We start from the raw sequence: 14,941 nt of genomic DNA on the forward strand, positions 1-14,941 counted from the left end.
ACTATTAATATCTTGATTTCACAGGGTCAATAATGAATTTCTGCATCAGTTTCTGACAACAGCTAGTAACTCGATGGCTTATGACATAAGGCCTTTTAAATAAAAAATAAGCATTTTCATGGACTCTTAAACCTTTAAAAATACTCATACAGCAAAGACAATCATGCGCGAACATTAAAAAGGCTTTCATTTTAACTTAGGACAGAATAAAAGTAATGATGCATAAATGGGTGGATTCATTGTCGTTCACTATGCCTTACTAGGGCACGGTGTGAGCAGACTTCAGAGAACACTTTAAGACTATTATGAGCTAAAATTCGATAAATTACCGTTTTTGCTTTACAGACAAGAAGAAATATTCACCTAAGTACTCTTAACAGAAAATATTACAGCAAAACAGTTGACTGTTTCACTTACAGAACTGCTGGTGCTTGGTGACCTTTGCACGGTAACGAGGGCCATAACTATCCCTTCCAGCAATATAAAGCGGGAAACGAATGAAGAAACATCGTCCATTTACACTATTGTTGCATCCTAACTTCCACATGATAAATATAATACTTTCTTCTGGGTAAAATACCACACAGAATAATGCATGAAACCATTGCCAATTTCCTTTTCCATTCGTAAACAACTGCACCTCAAGTAGCGCCAAGATTATTATGAGTATGAGAATGTTACAAGTCAAGATAGTTTTTTATCATATCAATACTTGTAAATTAAGCTGATATTTTGGCTCGGACGGACAAAAAAATCTAACTGCGTCTATATTACACTCTATTTGGATTAATATGTGACACCCAAAGGATTTTTATGTAAAATAATGTCGAATGCGAAAGGTGCAATTCGGATGTTCGCATGATACCTGGAGCTTCACAACATTAAGGTTATTTTTGTGTTCGATTTCCAAATTAAGGCAAGATATGGAGTGGAACTTCACAAATGGCTCGCCACTTCCGCCTCGTTGCGAAAAAAAATTGTCAAGGAGTTTAGAGAATGATCAAGGAGTTAGATAATGGTTGTAAAATAGACTCCGTATGTGGACGTTTAATTTATCCTGTATTGATTGACATGCTAAATTTCTAATATTATTATTGCTCTAGCGATATGCCTTATATGAGACCTTGGTACGCTTTTATCATAAAAGGAGTAAACTCCTAACGTGATGATGCTTCAATGTGATTTTTTTTCTCAAACAGCTTATTTGTATCCTTGTTTTTCAAAATTGTGAGTATTAAGTTCTATTCATTTCCCTTCCCATAGATGGTAAGCCCAGCGCAAGGGTCCCAGTGATACGTTGTAGCTAATTCCCGCTATCACTCCCTTTTTATTTTCTTAAATTCAAGTGTTTCAGGTACTCGTGTCGTATTGAAAAATTTTTTGGCGTAGCTATGTAAGTCTCCATCTACCGTGCAACTGGCGTTGTCCACTTAAAACATTTTCATTTGTCTATATTGCTTTTCAACTTTACGCCTGTAAATTTTGGATTCCTAGTAGCAGTCGCTGTAATTCAATCTATTTCGTGCAAACGAGGGGCGAGGAAAACTCCAGTTTGAGATAGAGGAAGTCTAGTTGATGATCTGTGTGCCTGGTGGTTTTATCTGTCATAAATTGAGATCAATTCGCCAAGTGTCCATTATTTTATCTCTCTTTCTGAGGAGAATATTAGTGATCCGTCAGCAACAGTTACATCTTGCTAACATTGTTTCGAGGTCCTGTACTCACATCCAATGATGGTATCTGATTTCATCAATTATCACCCGAATTACTTAGCTTCCCTAGGGTCATCCCGCTGTACACTGTTCCATCTTCATTCCAATTCCTTCTACTCAAGATGTTGGTTGGCATCTCTTAACTATTGGAATTCATGCCTGCAAAGGGTTGAATTTTGCTTTTGATACAGTCTTTCACTCTTCAATTTCCTTAATTTATTCTTTGATTTATGATCTGTGTCCAGTACCAGATACAGTATCATACTGCTTAAGACAGAAAAGGTGTCGCAAAGCAAGTTGAGGAATTTGGAGTTCTCCAAAGCTAAGAAACAGTGTGAAATTCTTGAGGTAAAGTCAGGTTGGGAAGGTTCATAGATCCATGGCACACTTCATTAGATGTATAGATTGCTATTACAGGAGTTGTCCACTGTAATCAGTCATTTAACTAGAAATTGGCTTTGGGTGGTGTGCAGGGTGCTTGTACTGATATTTTGTTAACATTTTGCTGAAAGTGAAATTCTTCATCCATAATTGACAGACATAAAGAAATGAAGCCACACATCTCCTAGGTAGATGTATGGTATGGAGTCGCCACAAGGGGAAAATATTTCATGGTACACTGAAGCCCCCTCCTTCTGGCTACATGACTGTAATGATTTTCAGACTGCCGGATCCTAATCTGTAGTTAGAAGTTGCTTTTATCTATTTAAAGTGATAACCATAAATTTATGTGTGATGTCATGTGTCTTCATTAAAAGGTTTTATCAAAACTGATGGAAAAAAATTTAACCTGGTAAATAAGATAGCATACATGTGTATACACAGTTGTATAAAACTTGACTTCAAAAATGGGTCAATTTTTTGTTCATGTGGCTTAATTTCCAGTACCCAATTCAACTAATGATTATAACACCAAAAAAATTGGAATTCTTTCAAATTTCTGTCCGTTACTTTTGGGTCCGTCCTGGTATTACTCCTACTTCTTCAGTTGGTTACTAGACACGAATAATTAAAGAAATTCAGTAAAAAGATTATTGAGTTTTAAGTTGTCAGAACATGGTGTTGTAAGTATCAACCCTTTACCACCAAATGACCATCTTTTCCAAATCCCTAGCCTGAGGCTTGTGGTGTGGAAGACTATTCTTTTGGAGAAGGCGATAAAAATGGTCTTCATTACTGCCAATCCTTAAACCCAACAGAGATTGAAACTAATAATCAATTTGTAACAATAAAATGATACATAAGATCCCTTGGTACCAGTCTTTGACCATTTCGTTAATACTAACGCTGGATTTTTATCAACCCTCTCCTGCCATGTTACTCTCTTTAACAAATCCCTAAACTTAAAAATGTTGTCATCCATAAAAAGTATACCAATTCCGAACTTCTATTGAACTCACAACCATAAAAAGTATGTAATGCAATTACAGTGAATTAATGGTGATTTGAATCCTGTAAATAAATACAAAATGAGTGAATGAGCAGAGAAAAAATTTTAACTTAAGTATCTCATGACATAGACCCAATCCATCAACCATCACATTCATCTCAGCACATGTTCTCTAGACCACCGCAGCTACTTGCACTACAACTCATATAATATTTAAAAAGATCAAAGTGACCAGGGAACGTACACAGTATATTCACACGAAATAATCATTATCCAACAAAAATGGAAACGATAAATTTGCCATAATGAAGTTCTTCCTTTGAGTGCATAAATATTTATGCACAAGTATTTTAGGTGAGAACCAAGAACAGCAAATGGAGTTAGGGTAACTATATTTCCTTCAGAAGCAGAATTAGTACCACAAACTTGGTTCTAAAACTTTTGAAAGTGACTGTACATTAGGCCGGCCCTTATTTTTCAGAATTGAGAGAAGTTATGTTTTCCTAGTCTCAAAATAATCCAAATGAGGTTTATATTCACGTGTTAAAATTTGGTTACTTTAAAATAACGGGAACCCGTGCAAATAGGAGCAAAGACTTTGCTGACGGAGGGGAGGGGGTGTAGGGGAAGTCTCTAGTAAGTGGTGCGGGCTGTACGTCAGCGGCGCCGCAGTGCGGGGTAGCGCCTTATAGGGTGGATTACATTACGACACACAATCTCGTAAACGATTAGAGATAGGTCAAAACAAACAAAAAATCGGCCCTAAAGATCTTTACTTTTACGTTTTACATAGGAATAGCACCTTTTCGGCCCCAAAAAACTCAGTTGAGGGTCCTCAGTACTTAGGGCCCTTGGGGCACGGGTTCCCGTTATTTTAAAGTAACCAAATTTTAACATGTGAATACAAACCTCATTTGGATCATTTTGAGACTAGGAAAACATAACTTTTCTCAATTCTAAAAAATAAGGGCCGGCCTACTGTACATGTGTATCAAAACCGAGATCAATAATAACGTGACCCAAAGAGTCAAAATCATAGAAAACCTGAAGTATCCACAAGACTTGGTAAGTAAATCCAAATTAAAAGTATTACATCATGCATACATATATAACCTGCTGGGTATGTAAACAGCTGATTAGCAACGGAACGCTGTTCAAGATTAAAACAATATTTGAATAGAAAAAATGAGACAATGTTGCATATGAATATGTAATTACAGTATAATATTACGAATGTATTAAGCATTCATTTTCCATATTTCTGAGGTGCCAACACAACCTATCAAGCCATAACTCTTCACCACGCTGAATTGCTGAGAAGATAACCCTACACAGCATTTATCAGTATACATCAAGTAATGTAGTACTAAATTAACAAAGCAGAAGTTTTTATATGGTACTTTTATTGCCATTGTATACATAAATATGTTGAATATGCTGATAATTATGCAAAGGAACTTGCTTTGAGACTTAAAGAATAAAAATTAGTATGACTACTTTCCACAGATAATTATTTTAAATTTTCAGGATTACATATATGCTTGACAAAACTTTTATAAAAATTTCATAGGTATGACAGGCATTAAGGATCAAGCAAGCATGGATTAAGGGTATCCCAAGAGTGCAGTACTGTTAAACACAACAGAAATTTTCCAGTTGAAATATCAAGCCAATAAACTCCATTATAATTGCTTAGTTATTGGTCAGCAGAAATTCTCACACATTTTTGCAGATAGTGCCCGAGACGAGTACCTAAGTACATTATTCTCCTTTTATCAGTCATATTCAACATTTTCTTAGCTAGGATCATCATTGAATTTTACCCTTTATACATGGTTTTCTTGCTATTTACAATCAAGAATCCCTGGTCCCCCAAAAACATAACGAAGCTTCTTGAGCCAAAACCATGGAATACCAGAAGTATCCATTGATGTAAGTGGAATAATCCACATCATTATTAATATACTAATAAATCTTGTATAAATAGACAACACATGAGCTTGCTGATGGGCATTAGAATGCACTTCAGAATAAAAAAATATACATCACAAAAAAATGAAGAGAGATGTTATATAATGTGGATGATCAAATTTCATTTATATATTTTATGAAATAAATTATTTCGCAAAATAACATGGATTCCAGCCACAAACTTCTATATATAGAATATTTCAGAGTAAGAAAGGACATTTTCATAATCAAACATTTGATTGATTATAATATGAGGCTCACATTTAAGAAATTTCATACCATAAATATCACAAAAAATGATGAGTTGCAACCAATAAATATTCCACAATCTTGTTCCCTTTTCAGAAACAAGTAAATTTGACAGTTAAATGTGGGAGAGCATAGCAGCATGCATGATAAAAGATCAAGAATTACAGGACATTATGCACTTACCAAACCACAGCCCATTCATAAACAACAGCTCTAAATCAAACACATGGATGTGCTAGATACTTTTATCTATTATGCATTTATAAGTCTTAATACTGATGTATTAACCTTTAAACTAGTAAACAAATGCATAGGAGGCCATATTACGTTGATAAGTATAGTCTGTGGTAGTCATTGGCACCAAAAGCAGCATTACACTTGGGACACTTTCTTTGACGAGTTTCATATCTAGTTCGTAAACAATCATAACAGAACACATGAAAGCATTTACTAAGCACAGCATCCTTCCTCTTAACTTTACATGAGGGGCATGTAAGTGTCTCTTTGTATTCTCTGATTTCCTCTGCCATCACTTCATCTGCAGTTCCAGCCATTTCTATCTTCTTCATTCGCTCCACTTTTCTCCTCAACTGAGCAATTTCTTCCTGTAATATAAAATAATGGGTTCTTTGGTGAGCATAAAAGATGATATCGTGGGCGGATTTAGAAGGGGGCACATGCCCCCCCTCACCCCCCAGATGCTTAAAAAAATAGACATGATTTTAATACAAGTATTAGCAAATGTTTTAATTTAAAATACAAGTTATTAATATAATCAGCGCACACTGTGCATGTTGGATTCGTGAGCGGTGGAAGTCGGACTCCATGCGGACTCTTTCCACATACGTTTTCCATGAGAGGCTCATCGCACAAGGGAGCACATGGCACTTTTTGCTGGTAACCCACTGCTCACCTTTTCACGTCGCTTGAAAGATTCTCCTGATTCACCTGACTCTAAAGAACCTCAAAAGACCCTTATTATAATTCTATCCCCTGCATTTTCCATGCATTGTGAAAGAAAAAGGGTTGAAGATGCTCATGAAAAAATTTTCCTCAACTGAAAATTTATGAAAATAATACGAGACAAAAATGAAAAATTATTCTAACACAAACAACTAAGACCAATCGAAGAAATTAATTATGAATTGTTACCATGATCATGTAGTTTGGAAGAGAATATTTTGTTACAACAGAATTTTTTAAATTGTCATCTCTAAGCACAGGAGACAGAATACATTTTCAGTCTTCCATGAAAGATACAATGTATTGGCAGAAATGGTTCCTAAGTTATATCACCTGTTAAGGGTTGTGACTACGCGATACGTGATTGATTTGAAATCCATTTTTAAAATTGCGATCTAGGAAATGTTGCATTTTAAATGTTCGTTCAGAAATCTCCTCGCTCACCACCTTCCCCTCTTCACCATTCTTCCACTCTCCTCTTCCCCCTCACCTCAACCCAGAAACGCTTTGCTGAGTTGCACTGTGTGAGTGGAAAAAGAGTTGTTTAAGCTATCACTACTCAGACCCTGGTGCCCCTGGAGAAAAAAATCCTGGATTCGTCCTTGAATAATATATAGCAGAAATAATAGGATTATTAAATTCTCAACGGGAAACTTAGAAGTAATTAGGGCTAGGAATCCTCATACCAAGTCAGAAAAATTCTCAAATGCCTAATATCAGCCTATGGTCCATCAGAAATTAAAGAGCAAAAAACAGCAAATATTTCCCTTTTTAAGAACATTAGCATCATTGCATTGTCAGGAAATAAAATGTTATTTGATATTATAGCTCAAAATAGGGTGGTTTCCTATTATTTTTTTATTACCTAAATCAAAAGATTATTCCTCTAGAGTACGTATTTCACGCATTTAGATTTTTAAATGACTATATCTATTTTTCGTGATTCAATGAAAAGTGAAAATTTTCAATCATGCGAAAACGCAACGGGTAAGTATGAATGCCGGGAAATCTCTCCGTGTGACGTATTTCTCGTTCCCGCTGCCGCCTTGTGAGGTGACCTTGAGGGAGGCTTGAGCGCTGATACGACGCAGGCTGCTAGCAGGTAGCCGAGTACCCTGCTAGCTGGTAGCGCTTGGCTTAAATAAGGATTATTAATACCTTATCAAACGAAGAAAACTTTCCGACCTTAGCCAGTTTTAATAAGTGATTATTAAGACATGTTTCCCTGAGCTCTGCGCCTCATGCATGCATTGGTAATCTCAGACGATGTATAACTCCTATCTACTCGTATAGAAACTAGGTCCCTGTGACGTCACGTGGAGTGGCATCGCTTGGGCGCCAATCTGGCCGTTTTCAAATGAGGATAAAAATGGACCATTGCCATTCGTCTAAACCGGTATTTCTAAAACGAAATACTTTGTATATTATGAATACACTAATGGTGGGTAACGAATCGCAATCAATGCCTTTCGTTTTCTTTGATGAAGGAAACTACCCTATTCTTGATTCTAGGCTCAAATTACCAACAGTTCTTAACTGTAAATATTTCCTTATTTAATTGAGACCCTGCTGTGAATTTCACACTTCTAAATTTACCTCTAGTGCCTCACTAGGTGCCCCACTACCTATGAATCATAAATACAAGGTGTGATAAAAAAAAGCGGACTGATTTTATTATGTGCAAACCATTCCACGGATCGAAATGAAACAAAGTGCGCCATGTTGCGACAAATCTGAAGACTAAATCGAGAGGTATTGCATTTCTTTACATTGAGTCGTTACTTAACAGCTGCAGTACATGTCTTAACCTGTTTGTCACCGTGGGCAACAGCAGCAATGAAGGAGAGATAGAGGAACAGCGTGTGTGTGCGCAAAATTTTATTTCAAACTTGGCGAAAGTGCTATGGAGACGTTTGGAATGATTCAGTAAGCCTTTGTCATTGAAACTATGAGTCAAAGCTAGTGTTTTGAGTGGTACAGTCGTTTTGATTTGGACAAAACCTCGATAGATGAAGATTCGCGAGTGGGACGGCCTTCCACATCCACAGACCCCAACCATGTCAAATTGGTGAACGAATCGGTGCAGGAAAATCACAGTTTAAACGTTAGGGAGGAAGCCAAAGAAGTGAACATTAGTTTTGGATCCTATCAGACAATTTTGATAGACTTTTCTTGATCTTTTTTTGATCACACCTTGTATACACCAAAAAACTGTTTATTGTTAGTGCATTTTTAATTTATTTGCAATTTTTCTATGATACATAATTTATAAATATATAGATATTTGTGAATGTTAATAATTACTATTAATATCATGTTGCCAAACGGGGCCACGCCAAGCTAGTGCCTGCTACCAGGAAGCAAAGTTTCGCATGCAAGGCGTGGCAACGCAGCATTCGTTCCCTCCGGTGTATTTTTTTAACGCCCATATGTAATCTATACTACATAAAAATCATGTATTTTCGGATCATAGGAAAATTACAAATAAATTAAGAAGTGTTTCTATTAATTTTATTTTTTCTTTTGGGGTAAACTGTAGGACTAGATAGTACGGATGGTCGGATCGGATACCATGGATCCAAATATCTGCGGATATTGCCCTTCATCAGATACATTGGATCCTAAGTCACGGAAGACATTGGATCTGGACCCGAAATTTTAAATAATAGCTTCAGGGAATGCAACCCCCCATAAGGGTGGAAAGAGTTCTGATTCTCTCTTCTAATGTGCCATTGCATGTGATTCTTGTCCTACTCATGAACTGTTTAGTTTGAAAGCTCTCGCAGAGGTTACGTAGTAGAATTTCAGGTGTGGAAATTAAAAAAGGCAAAATACGACTAGTACAGTGTGTGACTCTTGCCAAGAGATTGAACAATCATCGGCGGAATCTCAGCATCGTAGGATAATAACCACGTCACAAGTAACTACGTCGCAGATTTGAGAAAAACGCGTAGGCCGTCCATTAGCCTGTGCCTGTGTTGTTTTTCTGTTTCCAAAATCACTCAGACCATAAATCAGTTTCTTCTAAGGAAAATATCAAATTACATGAGAACAATTGAAGTGTGTTTCATCCCTACCACGTCTAACCAACTGACCTTTTTTGGCCTTCCTGCTTCAATTCTCCGTTTCAAGACGACAAATGGTGAGTGACTTTCTGGGCCCGAAGATTTAAAAAAGACTTAGACCAAACGCAACGCATTCTTGACGATATTTCTGTTTATTTTTCAGCTCTTTCTGATTGCCACTAAGTTTTCTACTTACAATTAGACTAAAATAATATGCAACATTGTCCAAACAGCACAATTTTCAAAGAAACAAGTGCAGCATTAACCCCTCAAAGAATCCCTCATTTGTAGCCTTGTTGCTTGAAATACGGAGGGAGTGCGCTCCTTCTCCTCCACCTCTCCTTTATGCGCTTCTGCTGCCCATCCCTTCCTCATGCTGAGCAGTCGAGCACCTCGTCGCACGTGACGTTAATGCTGTTTTAAATACTGTTAATTGTGTCACTGAATGCACAGTGGCTATTTAATTTAATGATATACTGATAAAAATGTCTTTCATTGTGAAGAAACATTTCTATTGAGATAAGGAGAACCAATGTATGCCATGTGCGTGCACTGTGTGTGAAATTATCGCAGCGTAGAGCTAAATCCACCTCACCATACTGAAGCATTTTCAGGTGAAACACAAGTTGGTATGCAATGAGAAAGTGTCAAAATTCGGGGAAAACGTGCGAGAGGAAAATTTGAATTCAGTTGATGGCAGTGGGGTAGCCAGGAATTTTGTTGGGGGGGGGATCCAAAACCAGGGGGGAAAATTTTAAAACAACAGGGTACAAAGTAGAGGGTCTCAAACTAATTTTAACACCCTTAATAATAATAAAAAAATACTTCATTTTTCAAGGAAATCTATTGTAAATTCACGATTTTTCAATATTTTGTTTCCTTTTAAGAAGGAAAGTAATTGTGTTTTTATATTTCGGGGGGTTCGGACCCCCCGGACTTCCCCCTCTTGCTATGCCACTGTCAGTGGTTTATCCGAAGATTTTTCCTATTTTCATTTCCAAACCCAAGCGTAACAGTTTAAGTCCTGAGCGTGTAAAGATGCTTTTAAAAAACAACTTGAAAGCCTGTAAAAATGATTTTTAATTCATAAAATACTAAAATGTGTATGAAAATCTAAAAAAACATTCCTTTGATTGTATGTACCCAGATTAAACTTGAATAATTACTTCATTTTATAGCAGGAAATTGAAAATTCATTTGGATCGGAAAATATCCAATCGGAAAGGTCCGGCTACGAAAATCAAAGATCCAATCCGCATCCGGATCCAAAAAAAATCCTGGATTCGTCCATCCCTACTAGATAGTGTTTAAACATATTTGTTATGTTGCAATAAAATATGCATTCTAAAAATATGCAAAAGCCATTTTATTAATTTAAATTAATGTTTGCAACTTATTGTAAAAGATGAATGTTGTGGACGTAGTAGTTTTCCCTACGTTGAGTTACAAAGTTCATTAAGTTGACAAAACGGCTAATTTCATGGTGCGCCGAGTCATTTATTGAACTGGCATGTCTTAAATTTTCATAAAACAAAAACTAAACCAGAATTGAGAATAAAATTTACTTTAAAATGACATATAATTCATTATTATGGCATGCACTGAAGTCCAGATATAAATTTGCAAAGTACAGCAGCACATTATTTTGACGCCGACAGTAAGAACATTTTTCTTATGTTTAAAAACAGAAATAGGCCAACAACTCAATGCAGTAAATTTTGACTTTATTACCTGCTTTATAAGACCACAATGTCTAAAATTTCAAAAATTAAGACAAAAATTAAAAAATTCATTGAAAAAAAATCTGTGTATATGTGCCCCGTTCTACCCTATGTAGATTGAATAAAGAAAATGTCTTTCTAACCAGCCATTGTAATACTCATTTTTGAAGTTTTATTGATTTTTTCTTATTTTATTACCAGTAAAAAATTATTAAAATCGGCACAGCCACTGTTGATTTATAAATAGACTGTTCATTGATTATTAGGTGGTATGAAGTTCACCGGGTCAGCTAGTATAATACATATATGATAAATGTAGACTAAAAATAGCAAAATTATGGAGAACCTTGAAAATACATAATCCACAGGCATTAATTTTGGCGATCCTTCGACTTCAGGTATCATTATCACTGATCAACAACCATAAGATTGGTTAGACGCATTTCAGATATGTATAAACTGAAATAAGCGATGAAGCGTAAGAGGTTTTATGGTGATTGAAACAAGAATGAGACACCTACTTGATTTGTATCATATATCATTTTCAACACTAGACCTTTCAGAAAATTAGCTTAATTCATGTCAGTGAACAAGATAAAATGATTTTACTTATGTTAATTTTAAAAAAATTACTTAAATGCCATCACCAACACTCTTTAACAGAAAGCATCTCTGTGCAAAAAACACAATAGATTAGAGCTATAAAAATCAAACAAATTGTGGCTTCATTGTGCGGATGAGTAAAATAACATAGAAGGTGTCCTTATTTAAAACCAACCTGTTTATCTTTTTTTTAACTTTTACTTTTTTACTTTATACTTTTACTGATAACTAATAATATTTAAAACTATGCAGGTATCTTTGCTTCGTACACCAAAATTAAGAAACTATCCCCTTCACATACACACCTGAAGTCTTTTTGTTTTATATGCCTCTGCTTCAAGTGCACTTGTTTTTTCAGCTACCACACATTGAGCTTCCTTCATTTGGGCATGATATTTTTCTGTGGAATAAAATATGGTTAAAAATCTTTTATTAAATGAGATTATTCATGCGAGCTCATGAGATTATTTTAAAAGTTAAAGCACAGATATTTGCTCTTAACCCTAACTATTAAAGCTAAAATCTTGTCCGTGCACATAATGGAAGTAGAGCAGGACTCATGAAGAAAGTAAGTAGCATTAATGAATGTATGACTAAACCTTCATTAATTGAAGTATGTGCATGCACCTCAATACAATATTGCTTTTTTGACCAAAATCACAGAATAAATGACGATAAAGTATGTATAGGTCCTTTCCCAGCACATTTTTTTCCCCGAAAACTTACAGGATTCCTTGACTTAACCCAGCTTCCCTAATTATCATCACCCGGTAACTGATGAGATCTAAGGGAAGAAAGCTTTTATACGCACCGATATTTATTGAAAGAGCAAGGATCAAATTAAGACAAGGATTACTTTCTAACAAGCAAGCAAATGAGAGTGAATTTTGAAAAAGCAAGATTTTCATTCAGACTGAAAACATGGAGGCACTAAAGTAAAATACCCCTCATCTGTTTCTTTCCTAATTGCTTATTTTATTTTCCAACTGCTTCCTTCAAATATATATCAGAATAGCTTATTTTTGAAGATGATGACAAAGAATGTTGAATATATATATCTGCAGCAAGAAATATACAGCAGACTCCCGATTATTTGACTACGGTTTATACGGGTTGCAGATTATTCGTGCATGATTTTCACTCTCGCTCAATTTTTTTTGTGATTTTTATAAAAAAATAAAATGAAATCAGTCGCAAAATCATCGGAATGACTACATTAATGCTAGGATACACCGGGCTTATTATTTCCGTTAGAATCCCCTTTGTAAAACGGAAGCAATCGCACACTAGCTGCATTCATGGGAGCACCATGTTCCTGTTTTCCAAGCCTTGCAGCACACGACCGCACTACGTGATCACAGATACATGTCCCGCAGCATTTGCAACCTATGCAACTTCTTTCATTGATACCATGTTGAAAGATTTCATTGATTCCGGGAAGCACTCTAAAATAACAGAATAACTGCATAAATAATAATATATTGTTTTTTTTAGGTAAATTATGAACATTGCAAGTGAAAGTTTGAGTAATCTGTGTTTTCCAATTATGTATTCATGCCGTCTCTCCCCATCATTAGCCCGGATAATCGGGAGTGTACTGTATTAAGGTTGCTTTATCCCTCTAATTTCTAATCACCAACTTAATCAAACCACATAATATTTAAAAAACCATAAGACTGTCAAATGCAGCCCAATCTATAACAACTGCATCAATGCTTTAATTGAACAAAACAATACTGGACACAAAAAAAACTGGATCCCAAGAAATTTAACCCTTACCCAAATGCAATTTTAAATCTGCAGCTGACTGAGCACTTTCAATCGCCTTCCTCTTGTGCACTTCCATAGCTTGCTGCCTTAGTGCAAGCTCTTTCTCAACAGTGGCAACAGAATTTTGTAATATTCTTTCCTTTTCTTCAAGTTTACGAACTACTTGATTTTGAGCTTCAACTTGAGTGGCTAGGGTCACAACCTGAAACCAAAAGATACTCTTTACATTAAAATAAAATCTAGCGACAATAAACCATAAATCTTCCCTGAAAATTGAATCGCAATGAAATTACCTCTGCACTATATTTTCAAGCAATTAACTTCAATCAAGAGGTTCATCAATATTAAAAAGAAGATGAAATATCAAACTTCAATGTCAGACTAGACAATGCCTAAAACGATCAGTTTTATTCCCAACAAAAATCACTTGCATACTAAAAAAAAACTTTATAGAGATTTACATGAATTCATGTATCAGCTTTACAGTAATAACACAATAAAATATAAAGAAATCGGAAGTCAATCAGTAATACTTGTAATTGCATGTACAGTGAAACCTCTCTTAAACGAAACTCAAGGGACCTAAATTTTGCCGTTACATTGATCGGGAGTCCGTTCCCCAGAGGTGATTCGCACGTTGCATAATCCTAGGGGCACAAAAATTGAAGCAAGTCTGCATGCATTACCTTCATTCAACCTTCACAAACTTCAATACCTTGGAAAAACAATGCTGATTCCTTCAACTACAAAGAAAATCGTGGGCAATAGACCATATTAAGGACTCCTCAATTCATATTATTCCATCACTTTGAGTGTTTTTCAATCTGTTTTCAAAAATGTGCGCAGCATTGTGATGAGAGCGAGATGATCCTATTATTCTCAATATCTGAAATAGAGTACATGTACTTGCGCAGTTTACAATGAAAAATTATGAATTCGACAGATTTTACCATCACTAATATAAATTTAAGTCAACAGCACCAATTATAGCTTCATCCCCAGGAAAGTCAGATCACTCTACCATAACGACGCAAGTTGCGACTTTTGTCCACCCTTTAAAATGCACAGTAGGTGGCAGCATTTCTTTATAGTAGTCGAATCAAGAGAACTCTATTGTAAAATTAGCGGTCGTGGGCTTCGTAAATAATAAATTGTATTAGCATCATTTCCTTCGTACTCCTGATAGACAACAGCCGATTAGGAAGCAGCTTGAATGGCCTCATGCAGGAGTTCTTGAATTAAAATAAGTCAGGACTTGAATGAGTTTCCCAGAAATTATTTCCACAATCCACTGTTCACCGGCTGTGCAGGAAATTAAATTTGAGTCTACTCTGGCGAACTCATCAAACGACCCTTCAATATTCATGTCTTTTGAGCAACCATTCCAGAATTCACTGAAGCCATCACTCTCCATTGCATGGTCGTAGGTTTCACTGTTGCCTGCAAACCCGGCTTTTTGAAAATAATTATACATGGTGACAGGGGAGACACACAAAG

At 35.8% G+C, this 14,941-nt stretch overlaps 2 protein-coding genes across 3 annotated transcripts in view; both read right to left on the reverse strand.

Moving 5' to 3' along the window:
- The window catches only part of LOC124159327 (protein phosphatase Slingshot), a 36,186-nt gene extending 35,536 nt beyond the window's left edge, over positions 1–650 (reverse strand). The window contains exon 1 of the mRNA XM_046535069.1: positions 418–650. Coding sequence (XP_046391025.1) covers positions 418–516 — 99 coding nt within the window. The 5' untranslated portion in view covers positions 517–650. The remainder of the gene's footprint in view (positions 1–417) is intronic.
- A 3,838-nt stretch (positions 651–4,488) lies between these two features.
- The window catches only part of LOC124159329 (E3 ubiquitin-protein ligase Bre1), a 69,608-nt gene continuing 59,155 nt past the window's right edge, over positions 4,489–14,941 (reverse strand). For both annotated transcript variants that reach the window (XM_046535072.1, XM_046535073.1), the window contains 3 exons: positions 13,454–13,646; positions 11,980–12,074; positions 4,489–5,927 (listed from right to left, as the gene is read on the reverse strand). In XM_046535072.1, coding sequence (XP_046391028.1) covers positions 5,646–5,927; positions 11,980–12,074; positions 13,454–13,646 — 570 coding nt within the window. In that variant the 3' untranslated portion in view covers positions 4,489–5,645. The remainder of the gene's footprint in view (positions 5,928–11,979; positions 12,075–13,453; positions 13,647–14,941) is intronic.

The sequence above is a fragment of the Ischnura elegans genome, chromosome 5 (genome assembly GCF_921293095.1).
Source record: "Ischnura elegans chromosome 5, ioIscEleg1.1, whole genome shotgun sequence".
In the NCBI taxonomy this organism is placed as follows: Eukaryota; Metazoa; Arthropoda; class Insecta; order Odonata; family Coenagrionidae; genus Ischnura; species Ischnura elegans.